At 34.9% G+C, this 17,842-nt stretch overlaps 1 protein-coding gene across 3 annotated transcripts in view; it reads right to left on the bottom strand.

The window, feature by feature from the left end:
• NLGN1 (neuroligin 1) overlaps nt 1–17,842 on the bottom strand; it is a 906,829-nt gene that overhangs the window by 699,889 nt on the left and 189,098 nt on the right. For all 3 annotated transcript variants that reach the window (XM_033211734.1, XM_033211733.1, XM_033211732.1), the window contains exon 2: nt 11,461–12,273. In XM_033211734.1, the coding sequence (XP_033067625.1) occupies nt 11,461–11,953 (493 nt within the window). In that variant the 5' untranslated portion in view covers nt 11,954–12,273. The remainder of the gene's footprint in view (nt 1–11,460; nt 12,274–17,842) is intronic.

Raw genomic sequence — 17,842 nt, 5'->3', positions numbered from 1 at the left:
AGCAAAGCAACACCACCAAAAAGAACAACAATCAATCAATCAATCAATTAATTGATAAAAGCACCACTTTCAATAGTCAGTTTCCACCTGACAACAGTCTGAGGCCCCAGTAAATATTATACAAAGTTTTATGTTTTCTTTCCCTCTACCCCCATAAGAACACCCTTCGCTAAACTGTGGAGGTGGCCAAAGAACTTCATAAAATAAATACAGATTAAAAAAAAAACTCATCTCTGGCCTTTCAGAGTCAGTTGGAATACAAAATCTTTTAAGTGGCCATTTTAGAAAATATTTTCTCCTTGGAATGCAAATTTATAAATATTTCCATTTTCACAGAAATGAAGTTATTCCTTAAATGAATGACCTCCAAACATTTTAATAAGGCAACAGAACCCGCCTTTGCTCTGGAAGAAAGAAATCAAGAAAGGAGAGAAGAAAAGTAAAAAAAAGGAAAGAAATCTTTCCATTGTAGGTGGCGTCTCCATATACACATGTGTGAGGGATGAGGGAGCTGTCCAGGTGGGCGGGTGTGGGAGGGTGGTGTTTGCATTGGTGGAAAGTTGGGAATAGGTCAAGGGAAGCATTGATAGGTTTCTTGGCTGCCTAGCTGGGAGCAACTCAGAAACCTCAGGATCTGCCTCCTTGTAAATTACTGTGCCAAAGCAACATATCAGTTCTCTTTGATGAAAGCTCAGAATTGTAAGCTGAGGCCTGGCCTGCTCATTGTCAGGAAAGATGGTGAGCTGAGGAAGATGGTTTGTGGGAACTTAGCAGGGATGGAGAGTTAGAGGATGTTATAGGCATTCTTCTTTTTAGAGATCCTCCACAGAACATACCTGTTCCCAAGAGGTCTAGGAGTCCAAATTAGGAAGCACATATATATTTTTAATAATTTTAACCAGGGATCCCTCTTCCTTTACTGGGAGTAGCTATAGCTACTACTACTTGACAGGGTTACATTACTTGTCCTAGTGTCAACCTGTCCTGTTCATACTTATCCCCCTGCCCTTGCTCTTCCTCCTTTCATTTTCCAATTAGGGGAACTCAGAAAGAAGACTATAGAAGAGGAGCCCCAAACCTTTTGGAGAAAAGAAAATGTGAGCACTTTTGTAAGAGGAAAAGGTAGATGTTTTTATATGCTTCTAAGACTAGGAGATGATGTGGGGTTTTTTGTTTGTTTGTTTGTTTGGTTTGGTTTTATTGGAATAACTATTCCAAAGATCTTTGCCTCAAAAAAAGAAAAGAAAAGAAAAGAAAAGAAAAGAAAAGAAACGAAAGAAAAAAAGAAAAAAAAATGGGAAGAAAAGGAAAGTGAAGACTTGCTCCTTCACTCCTTCATTCCTGCAATGAGGACCAAAAAACTCGGACCACTGTTGATTAATCAGATTTTTCTACTTTTAAAAATTATAATTATGGTTACAATGACTCCAAATCCTTTTATTAGATTAATTTTGTCATTGCTTAAATCTGATTTTTGCAACATTTTACAGGCTTTCATGAAAATTATGAGCTATGCTTAAATTGCTTTAGTGTTATCATTTCATAGATACCAAATGAATAGGGTTACAGTAAACAAAGAATCAGGTCTTAACTTAAAAGTTATTTTAAAAATAACTTTGTTCAATTCCCTAAAGTAACAAATGAAATGGAACTGAAAAGCAATAATATTACAGTTTTAAATTGGTAGGATCTTCATTTTAACTTAAACCATGTTTGCATATAAGCAACCATCTGGATAAAATGTTTAAAATTCAAGAAATACATTAAAAAACTGAATCATTTTGTTGACACAAAGTCAAACACTTGGATATATAAAAGCATATGGACTAATGCATCGTATCCTATCTTGATAGAAAAATACCAAAAAAAAAAAAAAAAATTAAAAGAACTTCTCAGGAGGACAGAGAAAATTCATTACCTGTAGGATGGGTCATCGTGATAAAGGGAGCTATCACATACAATCTGAGTTTTGATTTGAATAGGAGTCTCAGTAATTCCAATATTCACGTGAACTTGGGCAACTTATTTAACCCCAGCAAGCTATAGTTTTTCAACATTTAAAATAGACTTAATGATAGAAACACTATGAGATCATTCTGGGGATTAGTTTGGAAAAAAGTGGCAATGTCCTTAGTGTGCCTCAAGAACTTATGTCCAGCTGGAACCTTCGGATACGACAGTTACAGGTTGAATTGTGTCTCCCCAAAATTCTTTATGTTCAAGTCCTAACCTGAGTACCTCAAAATGTAACCTTATTTAGAAATGACATCATTTCAGATATAATTAGTTATGTTGGGGTCATTTGGTTGTGCCACAATCCAATATAATTTGTATCCTTCTAAAATATTGACCATTGGAACACACAGACATATACACAGGCAGAAAGCCATGCAAACAGACACAGGGAGAAGACGGCCATCGATAAGCCATGAAGAGAAGTCCAGAACTGTTCTTCCTCGTAGCCCTCAGAAAGAACCAACCATGCCCATGTGCTGATCTCAGACTTGTTAGTCTCCAGAACTGTAAAACAACAACAACAGTTCTGTTGTTTAAGCCACCCAGTTTGTGGTACTTTGTTACAGCAATCCAGAAAACCTGTACAATGACCTTATTTGGAAATAGGTTTTTGGAAATATAATGAAGATGAGGTCACACTGGATTAGAACGGGCCCTAAGTCTAGGGGCCAACATCTGTGTAAGAAGACTACAGAAGGAGAGAAAATTTTTGCAATCTACTCATCTGACAAAGGGCTAATATCCAGAACCTATAAAGAACTCAATCAAATTTACAAGAAAAAAACAAACAACCCCATCAAAAAGTGGGCAAATGATATGAACAGACACTTCTCAAAAGAAGACATTCATACAGCCAACAGACACATGAAAAAATGCTCATCATCACTTGCCATCAGAGAAATGCAAATCAAAACCACAATTAGATACCATCTCACACCAGTTAGAATAGCAATCCTTAAAAAATCAGGAAACAACAGGTGTTGGAGAGGATGTGGAGAAATAGGAACACTTTTACACTATTGGTGGGACTGTAAACTAGTTCAACCACTGTGGAAAATAGTGTGGCGATTCCTTAAGGACTTAGAACTAGAAATACTATTTGACCTGGCCATCCCATTACTGGGTATATACCCAAAGGATTATAAGTCATGCTGCTATAAAGACACATGCACACGTATGTTTATTGTGGCACTATTCACAATAGCAAAGACTTGGAATCAACCCAAATGTCCATCAGTGACAGACTGGATTAAGAAAATGTGGCATATATACACCATGGAATAATACGCAGCCATAAAAAAGCATGAGTTTGTGTCCTTTGTAGGGACATGGATACAGCTGGAAACCATCATTCTCAGCAAACTATCCCAAGAACAGAAAACCAAATACCACATGTTCTCACTCATAGGTGGGAATTGAACAATGAGATCACTTGGACACAGGAAGGGGAACATCACACACCAGGTCCTATTGTGGGGAGGAGGTAGGGGGGAGGGATAGCATTAGGAGATATACCTAATGTAAATGACGAGTTAATGGGTGCAGCACACCAACATGGCACATGTATACATATGCAACAAACTTGCATGTTGTGCACATGTACCCTAGAACAAAAGAAGAAGAAGAAGAAGGAGAAGGAGAAGGAGAAGGAGAAGGAGAAGGACAAGGAGAAGGAGAAGGAAGGAAGAAGGAAGGAAGGAAGGAAGGAAGGAAGGAAGAAAAGAAAGAAAGAAGAAAGAAAGAAGAAAGAAAGAAAGAAGAAGGAAGGAAGAAGGAAGGAAGGAAGGAGGAAGGAAGGAAGAAAAGAAAGAAGAAAGAAAGAAAGAAGGAAGGAAGAAAGAAAGAAGAAAGAAAGAAAGAAAGAAAAGAAAGAAAGGAAAGACTGCATGAAGACATGGGGATATAGGGAGGCACACAGGAATGAAAGCTATGTGACAACAGAGCTAGAGATTGGAGTGATGCAACTACAAGCCAAGGAACAGCAAGGACTATTGGCAACCTCTGGAAACTAGAAAAAAGCAGAGAGGTACTCCTGTAGAGCCTCCAGAAGAAGTCAAACCTTTCCACTCCTTGATTTTAAACTTCTTGACTCCAGATTTTGAGAGAATAAATTCCTGTTGTTTTAAATCACACAGTTTGTGGTAATTTGTTACAGCAGCCTAGGCAACTTATACAATATAAGAAGTGCTACATAAAGTGCTCTGTCCAGTTACAAATGGCTGTGTGAAGATTTCTGCTAAGAAATTATGCTTCTACAACTTGTCCAGAGTTTAAGGTGATCAAACCCAGAATGATTCTGTGGAATGGTTACTAGCAAATGTCTATACTGGTGTGACGTTCTAATTCTGCCATGTCCTAAACTACATTAGCATGTACTGCCAGGGGAGGAAGAAAGAAAGGTTTATTCATAGGAGAAATATTAAAGCCCAGAATATTATCTACAAAATGTGTAATGGTAAGTAATATAGAACTCAACTAAACAAAACATTGCATTCTAATTATTATTAAGCTTAGCGAATGCTATATATGTGAAAAGAATACATAAGGGAAGACATGACATATGATAGGAGAAAGGATAGCAGTTTCTACCAAGAATTTATTTTCTAGCATAACTCTTTTTGCTGGTGGCATAAATCTTAAATGTTTTCAACTTCAACCCCAGTTTCTATAAGAAAAAAAGTATTTATTCTTTGAAAAACTTGAATTGGACAGCTATAATGGTCTTTTAATCCTCTGCTTCAGGAGACTCTCTCTGCCTGTCAGTAAATAATGGAACAATTGTTGTTGTTCTTTTAAAACTTTACAACACTTTAGATCTACTTCATTTCAGAGTCCCAACTTAAACTGTTTAGCTTTTAGAAGACATAAGCACATCTGTCCACAGTTACTAATTCAAATATGAAGCCAAATCTCTGGTTCAATAGTTTTATGTTCATCTTCAAACTCTAAGTGAACTAGGCGTTACAAATATTTCAGTGGGTGGTGATTTTTCTACTAGCAAATTGGCCACCAATTTCATTTTCTATTTGTGATCTTAAATCCCATATAAACATGATTCTTATTGTTGCTTTGTGCTGTTTTTGTTGTTCTGTTTTAGTTCCTCCATTCTAAAACAGCCCCTTCAAAGGAAAGAGTTGGCCAACAACAAATTATGAATCTTTGGGCAAGATAATTTAACTTCTTTGTTCCTCTATTTGTACATCTAGAAAGTGAGGGTGGGAACGTCACAAGGCTGTTGTGATATCAAATAAATTAATATGCCATGATGTCTAGATCATAGCAAGATCTCACTGATGTTAATTCTATCTTCATTTCCCTTAACATTACACATCAAACAATTGAAATAGAATCAGATAAGAGCAGAGAACTCCACTATACTTCTGCCCATGCACTCACACTCATGTACTGTGCATAGCAACATATTAATTTTTCTACCCATATTTCTTTAATTCAAAATCTCCAAATCCCACCTTTCTCACCTAATGAAGGATACTGTTCCAGAATTTCTACCATCTTTCGCCTATATTTAAGATTGCTCATTTCCTGCTGTATAAAAAAATGCCTTTATTTATTCTATCTTAACCTACAGTAACAAAAACAACCTCTATTTTCCTCACCCCTCATATTTTTTCTGATCTCTTTTTAAAAAGCAAAACTCTTTAAAATAATTATTTATGTTATGCTACTCCAAATCTTCACCCATTCTCTCTTAGACACCCATTCTCTCCAGTGTGTAAAACCCACACCACCCCACAAAAGTTAATTTGGCGCAGTTGATCACTATGCTCACTTGGAGACATTTTCTTGACTTAACTTCCAGGGCAACACAAAAATCTTGGTTTACCTACCATCTCATACATAATTCTTTCTCAGTTTCCATTGCTTTCCAACTCTTCTTCCGGACCTTGTAATGTTGGAATGTTCCTATAAATTAAACCTTGGTGTCTTATTTATTTCGTTATCTTCATTCACTTCCTTTTATTCTCTCTCAAGCTCGTGACTTGAAATCTTTACCTTCTATATTAGAGTGACTGCCAAATTTATATCTCTACATAAACCTTTATCTCTACCTTGATTCAAGATGTTGGTTCAAGAAACTGGATTTTGATGTCTTTACTTGGATGTCTAAGGGTCATCTCAAATTAAACATGTCCAAAACTAAACTTATTTTTGTACTCTGCTTCTCCCCAAACCCTTCTATGTTCTTCCTTTCCATCTTAATTAATGGCAAATCTATTCTTCCGGGTATTCAGATAAAAAATATAGTAATCTTTTTTGACTTCTCCTTTTCTTTCACAGCCCACAGCAAATTGATCAAGGAATGTGATCTTTAAAATATATGAAGAATCTATCACTTCCATGGTTACTACCCTGGTTTGAGTCTGGACCTTGACCAAGTCTTATCTGGAGCACCACCTCTTACTCTCCCCATTTCTCCATGCTCTCCTACAACCTAGTCTCAATACATCCGCCAGAGTAACTTTTTTAAAATATCAAGTCAGATTATTCTGAATCTCATTGTCTCTCTCTCTCTTTTCCCCCTTTCCAGAACTGCTACATTCCTAATTGTTCCTTATATATCTTTCTCTAGATAATCACCTTATCTCCATCAGATCCTTGCTCAAATGAGGTGGTCCTCATTTTATTTTTAACTACTTTCACTCTCCATACCAGCACTCTTGGTCTTTCATACTCTGTTTCAATTTCTCACCCTCTCACACCTTTTTAATTTAGTTTTTAATGTGTTCATCATTTACAAACTGTCTCTACACACTAGGTTGTAAGCTTCACACAAGCAGGCAAGGTTTTTGTCTTCTTTTATTTACTCTGCACCTAGAGCGATAGTCAGCATGGAGTAAGTACTCAGTAAATATTTGTCAAATGAATAAGTAAATGAGTGAGCAATGTATAAGCAAGAAGTAAGAACATTCTGGAATATAATCCCCTTTTAAACTCTTAAATACCTTGACAGTACGAGGAGTCATTGTTATACACATTAAATTAGGAAAAAATCAGTCCCTATGTTAGACAACCAAACAAACCAAAAATTTGTGGAAAAGGCTCTTGAAAGAATTCAATATTATCTCAGGTAAAGACTATGAACCAGAGCACGTGAAAGTAAAACACTTTTGAAAATCATGAACAAAATGCTCAAAGAGTAAATGATTGTACCAGAGTCATCTACAAAGATTTTAATCTTCTGCACAATACAAATTGGGGTAAATAAAAAAGCAAGTTAAGTCTCACAAGTGCAGGAATGAAAATTAGTTCTATATCCTTTTTAGAAGAGCTATGCAAATAATAATAAAAGTGCTGGAGAAACACGAGACTACACAACTCTAGAAAATCCATGAGCCAGACAATGTGTTTGTGAATCCTCTCTAGGTCCCTTGTTTCTCCTTCTCATGTTTACTGCCTAATATTTGACCACTTTCTTGTTTGTTAGCAACTCTCACAGGAGAGCAACCTAAAGAAACAGAGGGAAACTTAAGCAAATTAAAGCAACTCCTTAATAGCAGCCAGGAGGAATACGTGGGGATCTTAGTCTGGGCAGTAAGAAGCATGTGGTATTATTAGATTGGCACAAAAGTAATTGAGGTTTAAAGTATTCACTAAATGATTACTGAATATATTTTTGGAAATTGGCTGCTAACATTAGCTTGATTCAATTCAATTAAGGTGAGCATTAAGTCTGTCTAAAATATGGCCAAAGGATAGGATAAAAAGAACTCATAACATATTTGAATGCATAAAAGAAAGAAGGAAAAAACAGAAAGAGGAAGGATGGATAGATACAAGTCTCTGCTATGGAAATCATCACAGAAGGTAATTTAACATAACAGAAATCTATCTAACGTAAAAGAGAATTAAGGTCAAACCTGCCTCTGCCACTAACTAGCAGTCAGTGGTAAGGTTGGACTTTTCAGAGTCTACCTTCTTGCTTGTAAAATAGAGATAAAAAATTTAAAATTTAAAAACAGAGAGTAATATACTTTTCTCCTAATGTTGTTATGATGATTAAATGGATAAATTATGCAAAACACCTAATATATAAAACCAGGTATCTGTTCTCCACAACCAAATTCCAGTGTCTATCATGTTATCTGCCTGTTTGTTCAAGTGTTGACAATCATCTCATTTATGAATTCATTTTTCTTTTCCATTTTGTAAGGATAAAACTCTGAAGAAATATCCAGAGGGTAATTAACATATGGCTAAAACTGTCATGGGAAATATTAAAAAACAGATTAAAAAGTACAACTGGGACCTGTTTTAAAATGAGAGGCAGCCTATTGGTAAAAATGAGCTTTTTTCTTAAATTGCAGGAAAATATTGTACATGCTCTATTTAAAAATTATAGAACAACATCTCTTGGAGGAGGGATAAGATTTCTTCCCTTTTATATACACCAAAGTACAGAAAATGCTTTGCTCTTTGTAAAGTTGTTTGATTATAAGTTCTATGGGAAGGCCGTTCTTTGTTTCATTTATTACTGGCTGACTTGAATAGTATGTGGCTTGTAATTGGCAATTAGGAAATAGTTTTGCATGAATACAGTATGCACAGATTATAGAGTACTTGGCTCAGGGATGGGGGTCCATCTGTCTCTGCAGGTGATCCATACACACATAAAAGAATAAATAATAACAAGACAGGATTTGAATGGCATCTAGATAAAAGGCAAAGCAGCTATTCTCACAGTTCCTGAACCATCATTCATAAAGTCCTGGCAAAGCAACTATTCTCACAGTTCCTAAACCATCATTTATATACTCCTGGCATTCTACTGAAAATCTCACAGTCCATATGCAGTATATATTAGTATATATATAAACAGATATAAAGTGACTAATAATTTCTTGACTCCCAAAAATATGGTATCTTGAAATAACCAAAATAGCCCCTTCATGGTAGAAAAATAATAAAAAACAAAAAACAGGTAAAAGTTTGGAAAAATGATTTCTACCCCTCTACTTAACAGCTAAATTCTAAACCTTAGTTTTTGTTTAGTTTAAAAATACTGTTTATATAATAAAATTACATTAAAAATTTTTTGTTATTTAGACTTTAGGATAATGTACAAACAGCTAATAAATGAGCACAATGTATTTAATAATAATAATAGGATATATTAAATTCCCAAGCCAAAATGATTTTTAGAATGCATAGTTAATAGTATGAATAAGCACAATATATTTAAACTGTAAACCATACAGGCTCAAGTGGGCATTGATAGATGTTGTCCTCATTCTAATTATTAATTAGTTCAGAGTTTGTGAAGGTACATAGCATTGCCTACACATCTCTTTGCCAACTCTCTTACTAAAGCAAATGAAACCAACAATACAAAGAACAATTAAAAATAATTTTCTAATAAATCTTTTATCCTCTAAAGTTGTATGAGAAGGAAGGTCACTTTCTCACTCACTAGCTTACCTTTTGGTGCTCTTATCTTTTTCTTCATCATACATATTTTTATGTATTATGCTCTATTTATGCATTCTTCAATAGCATCTTTATTTATGACTTTGTGAATCAACATCTTTGTAATAGGAGGTGAAAGTCACTTAGCTAATTACACATGCTTGATAAGCTGCACAATAATAACTACTGCAGTACTGTACATTAGTTGAAGGTATGTAAATTACTGCAATTATTTTCATTTGCAGAAAAAAAGACTTTTTTTAGTTGTTTAAAACATCCTTGTTGCCTCCATATCCATCTTCTTAAGTATACTGTGCTTTTAACCCAATTCATAATATCAATAAAGAATGAAGGTTAAATCCCACTCTACCAGTATTACCCAAGAAATAAGAGCAAAGACAAAACAAACAAACAAAAAAAATCCTCAATGTAATACAAATACTTCTGAACTGAGTTATGAATTTTGTTATTTATAAAGTGTCTTCCATATAAATGCAATCCCATTAAAACAGAACAGTTTAGACATTCCTTGCCCCATAAGGATGCTATAACGAAATCTGATTTGGCCCAGTCAGGAGATTAGAAGTGCATAGAGAGATAGAATGTGCAGTATTAGAATATTAATGACTTCTGTATGAAGATTGGAAATTCTCCAAAGTTATGAATAAGGTCAAAATAACACTTAGATGATTTACTGCCATAGAAAATCATACTCTCCTATGAGTGATTTACTGAATGTTATATAAAAGCGGAGTGTGGACAAGCTACATTCAGATGCAAGCTTGCAGCTGTCAGTGTCTACATTTGCTCAATCTGGCTAGAGGATGATTTGAAGGTTGATTTAATTGTAGCTTCTGAATCATGCACTTCTCTATGTTTTAAATTGTTTAACGTAAATATAAAAATGTTAAAGTAATTTTAAGACTGTAAATATTTAGTATCAAATCTGCAAAATCTCATTCTCCTCTGGAAAAGTGACTGAAAATGAAAAGACTAAGAAAAAAACACTATTACCTTGATAACAATAATTGCTCAATAATTATGGAAAATTTACCCTTAGGATGAGAAAGTCCATAGAGTGTTCAGAAGGAATGCTGAGAATAAACGAAAAACTAGATTTGTGATAGAGTGATCAAATTTTAAGAGGAACACAAATATGTATCTGTAGAAAAGAGTTCAGAGATCAAAGATCAAAGTTACCAGTTAGTAAGACCGCATTGTTTGGGCTCCTTGCAGGTATCGTAATAGCCTAAATAAATATTCCACTACACACAAACTCAAAGCAGAGATTCAACTCTTACTGATGCTACCAGCACCAGAACACAAGACACAACCAATGAACCAATGTAATCTACTCAGCTAGAGCACTCCTTAACCACCTTTCTATTTTGACACACTTCATCAGATTTCAAATATCACCTAACCATTTACTTCCCAGCATCAGCAAATCATCCTTAAGGAGAATATCTTGTTCTTCCTCTGCAAGCTTTTTCCCCCATTTTTAATTTCCACTTTTATACATACCTCCTTTTCTACATATTTTCTTGCCGGGCTTTCTGGCACATTCCTTGGATATTCTTTTTACTGAAAAATGAATAGAAGACTAGAAAATAACATGGCGCTCCATCACAGACCGCCGGAACATGCAACACCACTATCTAACTCAATACGCTCCTGCATTTACTGAGTGCGAAAGATCCCCAATTCGTTGAGCCTGCACATGCAATGAGGAAATGTTGATGCATCTTCTCAGAAGTCATTTGGTAGGGAATGGAAATTAGAAACCCATTTCTACCTAAATATACGTGCTGTGGAGGAAAGAAAATGAGTAAGCACAGGAAAAAAATAAGTACAGATACACTGACACAAATAAACAAAAAGAGCACCATGCACGCATGTAAAATATGTCTACATGCCAACAGGAAAAGCCATGCATACTACCAGTACACATGAATTAATATTGTTAGAATAGAAAAAATATAAAAATATATCTCCCTGTTTTTCCTGCAATAAACTCACCATCCTCAGTTGGGACATATATATTTAGATATAGGCAGTCTTCACTCTGGTCTTGTACATATGATGAAACCACATCCAGGTTATTAGTAAACCACACAGGAAGCATGACTTCTGGCAGTCTGCCATCAATGATATTCTGGGGACACACAGGAGCAAATTGAGTGGCATTTCTGATATCTGACCAGGGAGATGGTGGTTCTGGAGGCTGAAAACGACGTTCCCCTGTTGGTGGGGCTGCATATGGAACCCCAAGAAATTGAATAACAGGCCCCAAAATTTCATTATTGAGTTCCTTCTTAATCCCTCTTATCTTTCCAAAGTTGGTAGTCACCAGTGGGTCCACATCATCCAATTTTTGTGATAGCACATGACCAGCCTGAAGTAAACATCCCAACATACAGAGAGTCAATGGGGCACCCAGTCCCCTGTGTACCACACATGCCATCACTGCTCTCCAAACATAATTTTGCCACGTGCATCTGGGCAGTGCCATGGTCCCACATTAGGTGTCTAGTTGTCTGGTTACAGTGAGGCAAACGTATTTATATCCACTTGAGAAAGACTGTATAATGGTAGAATATACCTCCGATTTCTTAAAGGGGAGCTTGTCGAGAAAAGCTCTGAAAGATCTTCAGACAGCAGGTATCTCCCACTGATTTCACATGCATTGGAGCAGCATCTTCAATCATCACTCTTTATCAGACCATATCCTATTCAACATTCTGTTTTCCATATTAGCAATGTGGCAAGAGTGGGCATTGACTGTAGTTTTCTCTCTTATAAATCAAATCCAGTTAGCTGCGGGTCTATATCCTAGAAAAAATGAAAATAAATCATGAGTTGGAACAAGCTAACATAGACAGTGTGATAACTAGATGTTTTACAATCTACAGAAATACATTAATAATGACTAGCATCAGGTAAGTTAAATGTTACCATAGGAAAATCATGGATTGAAGTGAGATGACGATTACAAGATTATTGAGAAATGTGTCTGCTGACGTCATATACATTTATGTGGAAGCAAGCCTTGTTAAAATACACAGGTTTAGAAACATGTCACAGTAAGGTATTTAAAAATACTGAATGTTAGGTGTGAAATTTATACTTTATTAATAGTCTTCAATCACTTCAAGCTATAGAAGATTAATTTATTTCAATTTTAAAACCCAATAGCAGAAAATATTTCAAGAAACTGGCAGTAAACTAACAGAACAGATACAAACTCTGTAAGAATGACTGTATGCATTGGAAAACACACAAAAACATGGTTCCCAACCCTATGCTTATCAAAAAAAGGAAGATAATATCAGGACAAGAAAACTAATATGAGTTCAGCTATGATTATTCAGATGAAACTACCTCACTTCCTTGCTGTATCTCAAAAATCTTCATAAAATTTTGCTTATAAGTTTCCTATTTGAAATTAAGATTCAATAATTTAAAAGAGAAAATGGCATTGGATACAATTTGTAAAAAAGATAGAAGTTTACATCTTTTTTTGCAGACAAGTAATTTTACCATCTTGCTATGTATTATAGATATCAATAAATTTGCAATGCAAAAATTAATTTATGAGTCAAAGTCAATATATTTTAAATTACAATTTTTTTCTCACTGTCCGTTAGATATCAAAGGAAGATTACAAAAAGAGAGTGTGGTGATTAAAAAAAAAAATTGTACCTAATCATGGCATCTTGCATATTAACACTAATCAAACATCTATCACTATTTACAAAGTTCAACTTAAAATGCATCAGAATAAAATGTAACATTTGGTGCAATGCAATCCTCGGAGTAATCTGACATTAACTGTCAAATAATGTACAGCTCAAAAAATGTGTCTTTTCTTGTTCAAGCAACCTTTTGAAGTGCTTACTTTGAAAATAAAGTGTTGATTTGTACTAGAGATGGTTCTATCCTGTATATTACGGGAAGATTCCTAAAGAAGTGTTGGTCTAGCAGTGAGACTGCCCTGACTTTCTGTTGTTTAAAAGGAGATTGTAAAAACTATATAGGGCAGCAGGAGATTTGGTTCTGGCCTAGTGTGTCTTTAGCTCTGAACAGCCCATCACAGAAGGCTATAAGGAGATAAATGTCTTTCTTCAAAAATACTTTAGTCTGTGTTAATTCACATACCTTTGCTGTGAAAGCACATTAACATACAAAAGACAGGCTTAGACCAATCCAATTCCTGTTCCAGAACTCTGGCATTTATCGAAGATTCAGCTACACAAATGCATTTTTGTAAAGTGTATCTTATGCTTATTCTTGTGCAGCATCATAGTGGGCCACAGCATGAATGAATCTTTGTGAGTTCCTTTTAGTGTTAAAAATGCACTATTTTAACACCTAACCTAGAAACCTGTGGTGAGGTCTTAAAAGTCTCCATCATTATTTTTTATTCAACCTAATTTTCAATTACTCTACAGCAATTTCCAAAAGTTTTTCTTCGCACAACTGATATCAAATACTTGTTTTGTTATTAACAAAATAACACTCCTTTTTTTGTATTTAGAAATCAATAACTGTGTTAAGGATAAAGAAGCTCCTGTTTCCACTGATGCGCTGCTTTAATGCAAATTGCAGAGGATTGGAATTCTGCATGCCATGATGGATTTTCAAATTTGAATGATGTGTAGCTCCTGAGGTTACAAAAATACCCCCTTTTACACGTTGTATGTATGGAGAACTATAGTATTGACCCCCCCAAAATTTTCAGAAATTGCTACTATAATAACAGCAGTCATCCAGGTCCAATGTAAAAATATGGCTTATTTAAAGTACTAAAATTTAAAATATATATATACCTAAATAGAAAGTCTCAAATTTGCTGACAATTTTCCCCCTATTTATTGATGCTTCCTTAGTGTATACAAAATCCTCAGTTTTCATGCATTTATGTCTCATTGACAACAACCCTATGAAGTAGATTCACAGTTATCACCTTCTTACTCATGAGGAACTCAGACTTGAAGAGGTGAATTTCACCTTGGCCAGGGTCTCTTAGCTAATTGTTAGCAAATCCAGGCACCCACTGCTACCTGATTTAAAGGTCATCCTTATGATCACCACACATGATAGAGTCTCTCAATTCAAAATTATCACTTTCTAAGAAATTGATCCTAGTGTATTTAAAATTGAATTGTAAAAATATTTTATGTTTCTTCAGAAGATGAAGTCTCAGTAAATATCCTGACAATTTCACAGGACAGAGAAATAAAAAATGGTCTACCCTATTCTCATGGGAAGTTAATATTTCATTTTGCTATATATTTTTATACATATTTTATTAGCTTTACCCTATATTGAATGTGGTGATAGGTTTCTCTTATGTCATTACACAAAATCATGTTAAAACAATGATTTGTGTAATAATTTGGTTATTTATGCGGAACCAAAAAACCCCCAAACTATGACAACCTAATTGTCCAGCAATAGATATTGATAAATTAATTATGATGTATTCACAAATTCAAATTATATACATTAGTGAAAATAAAGGACCTAAACCCAAAATATCAACATATATAAATCTCAGAATTTTTGACAAAACAAGTCACAGAAAATTAGGTACAGTAAATACTATTTAAATAAAACTTAAACTATGTAAAATAATATTATATATTATTCTCAAATACATAAATACATAGTAACAGGATAGCTGTCATCTCTAAGTAAAAAGGAAAAAGAATAAGGCTTATTCTAGCAACTAATAAATTAATTGGACCAATTATTTAATTGACATCTAAGACAGATAACCTGTGGTAAGGCCCTAAAACGCCAGCAATGAACTACAGCAAGTTTGACAAAACCTTAGTATTTGAATTCTCTGTATTCTTTTGTATGTTTAAAATATTTCAGAATACACTAAAATAATAAGGCCAGAAAATTCTTACTCAGTAGACCAAATCACGTATTACCCGTACATTAGCCTATCAATCCAGAGGGGACTAGCTTCGTCTGACTTCGAAGTTAATGGGGATACTAGCTCATAAATTTCCCCATTTTTCCTCTTTTTGACTTAAAGCATGTATAGTCCTACTAAAAGAACAAAATCAAAATAAATAATATTTAAAAGGGCATCATAAATGGTAATACATTTTCTCCCTTACATTAATTCATCAAAAGCTGGTCCCTCAACTAGTTTGTTTCTGAGAAGCTCAGAAAAAGGAGTAGGGAGAACTGTATGGGACGTTAGATAATTATAGTGGGTGGCCACATTCATCCAATCTTTCACTCACTCAGCAAACATTAGATATTTACAATGTGCAAGCTATTGCACTGAATGTTAAGGAAAACTGAAAGACATGCACAGTCTACTCCTTATTCCCAAGTACCTTACGCCATAGTAAAGGAATAAGTAATCTAAAAAAATTACTCTAATGCAAGATGAAATGTGACATGTGTTCAATAAATACAAGATGAATATGGGAGCGGGACCTAGCAGGAAATATCAAACTTCTAACTTTATATACCTTTTACATATCTTTTTCTAAAAAAAAAAAAAAAAAAACCTTTTTATTTCTACCTTGCTTTGTTTTATTGTTTGCATTTATTTGTTTTCTTGTTGAACTCAACTCCTCCCTGTTAAATTTCTTACTTGGGGCAAGATTTTGCATGTGTGTTTTAAAAAATATCTTTATGTTCCTCATAAAATCTAGATGAAAATTTGTTACATAGTGCAAGCGTGGTTGAATCTCAGTTGGTCTGGATTGACAGCATGCTTACTGTTAAAGCTCCCTGGCTTGATGGTGACCCTTAACCAATGTTATACAATATACAGTGGATCCTTGTTATTCATGGTAGTTATGTTCTATAAAGTCATCATGAACACTAAATCAGGGAACACAGACCTTTTGCTTTTAAAGACATACACATGTATATGTGTGTGTATATATATATGTGTGTGTGTGTACACACATGTACATAGATATACCCACATATATAGATATATAAATCTCACATAGATTATAGGTTATAATCCTTAATGCTTGTAACTAGTAGATTCTGTTTTATGTTATGAAAGAAAAACTGAGGTTCTAAAGCACTAAGTGCCTGAGGCTGCCTCACTAACAGGTGCTAGAGTTGGGATTAAAGTGCCCCCAAATCGGTCCCAAAGATGAAGCATCTTGCACTGCACTGCACAGCCTCTACCACTGCACAGTGTCCATCCTGTGTCCACAAATTTGAAACAGGAAGGCAGAGAGATGCCTTGTGTGACTTCAGCTGGCAAGATGCTCATAGGGTGACTCAAAGTTTTGCTGCTTTGCTCATGTCTGTGGAATGACTGTAAACGTGCTATAAGTGTTGATTTTAGAATTACAAATACATTTTAGTGAATAGACAAGTTTGCAAATACAGAAATCAGGAACAATGAAGATCAACTCTACTAACTAAAGACAAATAATGTTTTGTACTTATAGGTCTGTGAGTTGTTTGAAGTCAGGCCACACTAGCTTGTCAACTATATATACTAATAATGAATGGATATAAAAATTAACTTAGTAATAATATAACAAATAATGCAATTTAATAATATCTGGTTTCAGCAGAGTGTGGTAAAATTTGATAACCAAGGCTAGCCATATACCTGAAATATATCTACATGATCAGTTCACTGTAAGAGAACCTGACCACTGACAGATATTGGGTTTCCTGTAGCAAAATGTTTCATACACACATTAGTGGTGGTTAAAGACCTGGAGACAAAAGGGTATTCTTTGTGACCCAGGAGTGGGAGAAAAAAAAATCCAGAGTCTGAGATTGTTTAAATTCAATTTAACGCATTTCCTTCTTCTGCTGTTGCCATACTGTATTCTTTGCCTGTAATAAAGCTGTCCAATGAGTATAAACTGTTTGACACCTTTCAGCAAATGAATACTTAGAGTAACTAATGTGTAATTAACTCACATAGTAAGTACTTAAAATGGGATGAATATACAAATGAACACAATTTTACAAAATGGTATTAGGCTTCAAAAGAAGAGACAAGTCTACCTCCTGCTAGCAAATTAGAAACGAGTTCATGAATCAAGGGAAATTTGAGATGGACTTAAAAGAATGAATATGATTTGGATAAACACTGATGGTCACAGAAGGGATCCCACAGTGGAAAGAATGTTCAGTAGACACTGTGCTGCTCACACTTCCTGAGGGCACTTTCACATTTTAATGACTGGTTTCTGCCAGTATACAAAGGCCTGGCCTCCTTTTCTCAATGCAGAATACTCAGAGGGGCCACTTCAGCCCCAAAGCTCCCCATGAAAATGGGGAGAGGGAGGAGTTGGTTGAGATTCTCTTACTCCCTTACAGGAATTGTTCCCAATGGCACATCCCAGGAAACTTCTTGTAGACAAACCTTCATCTCAAAGTCTTATTT

The sequence above is a fragment of the Trachypithecus francoisi genome, unplaced genomic scaffold (genome assembly GCF_009764315.1).
Source record: "Trachypithecus francoisi isolate TF-2019V2 unplaced genomic scaffold, Tfra_2.0 Lachesis_group0, whole genome shotgun sequence".
In the NCBI taxonomy this organism is placed as follows: domain Eukaryota; kingdom Metazoa; phylum Chordata; class Mammalia; order Primates; family Cercopithecidae; genus Trachypithecus; species Trachypithecus francoisi.
This window is presented reverse-complemented; position numbering and strand designations above follow the sequence as displayed.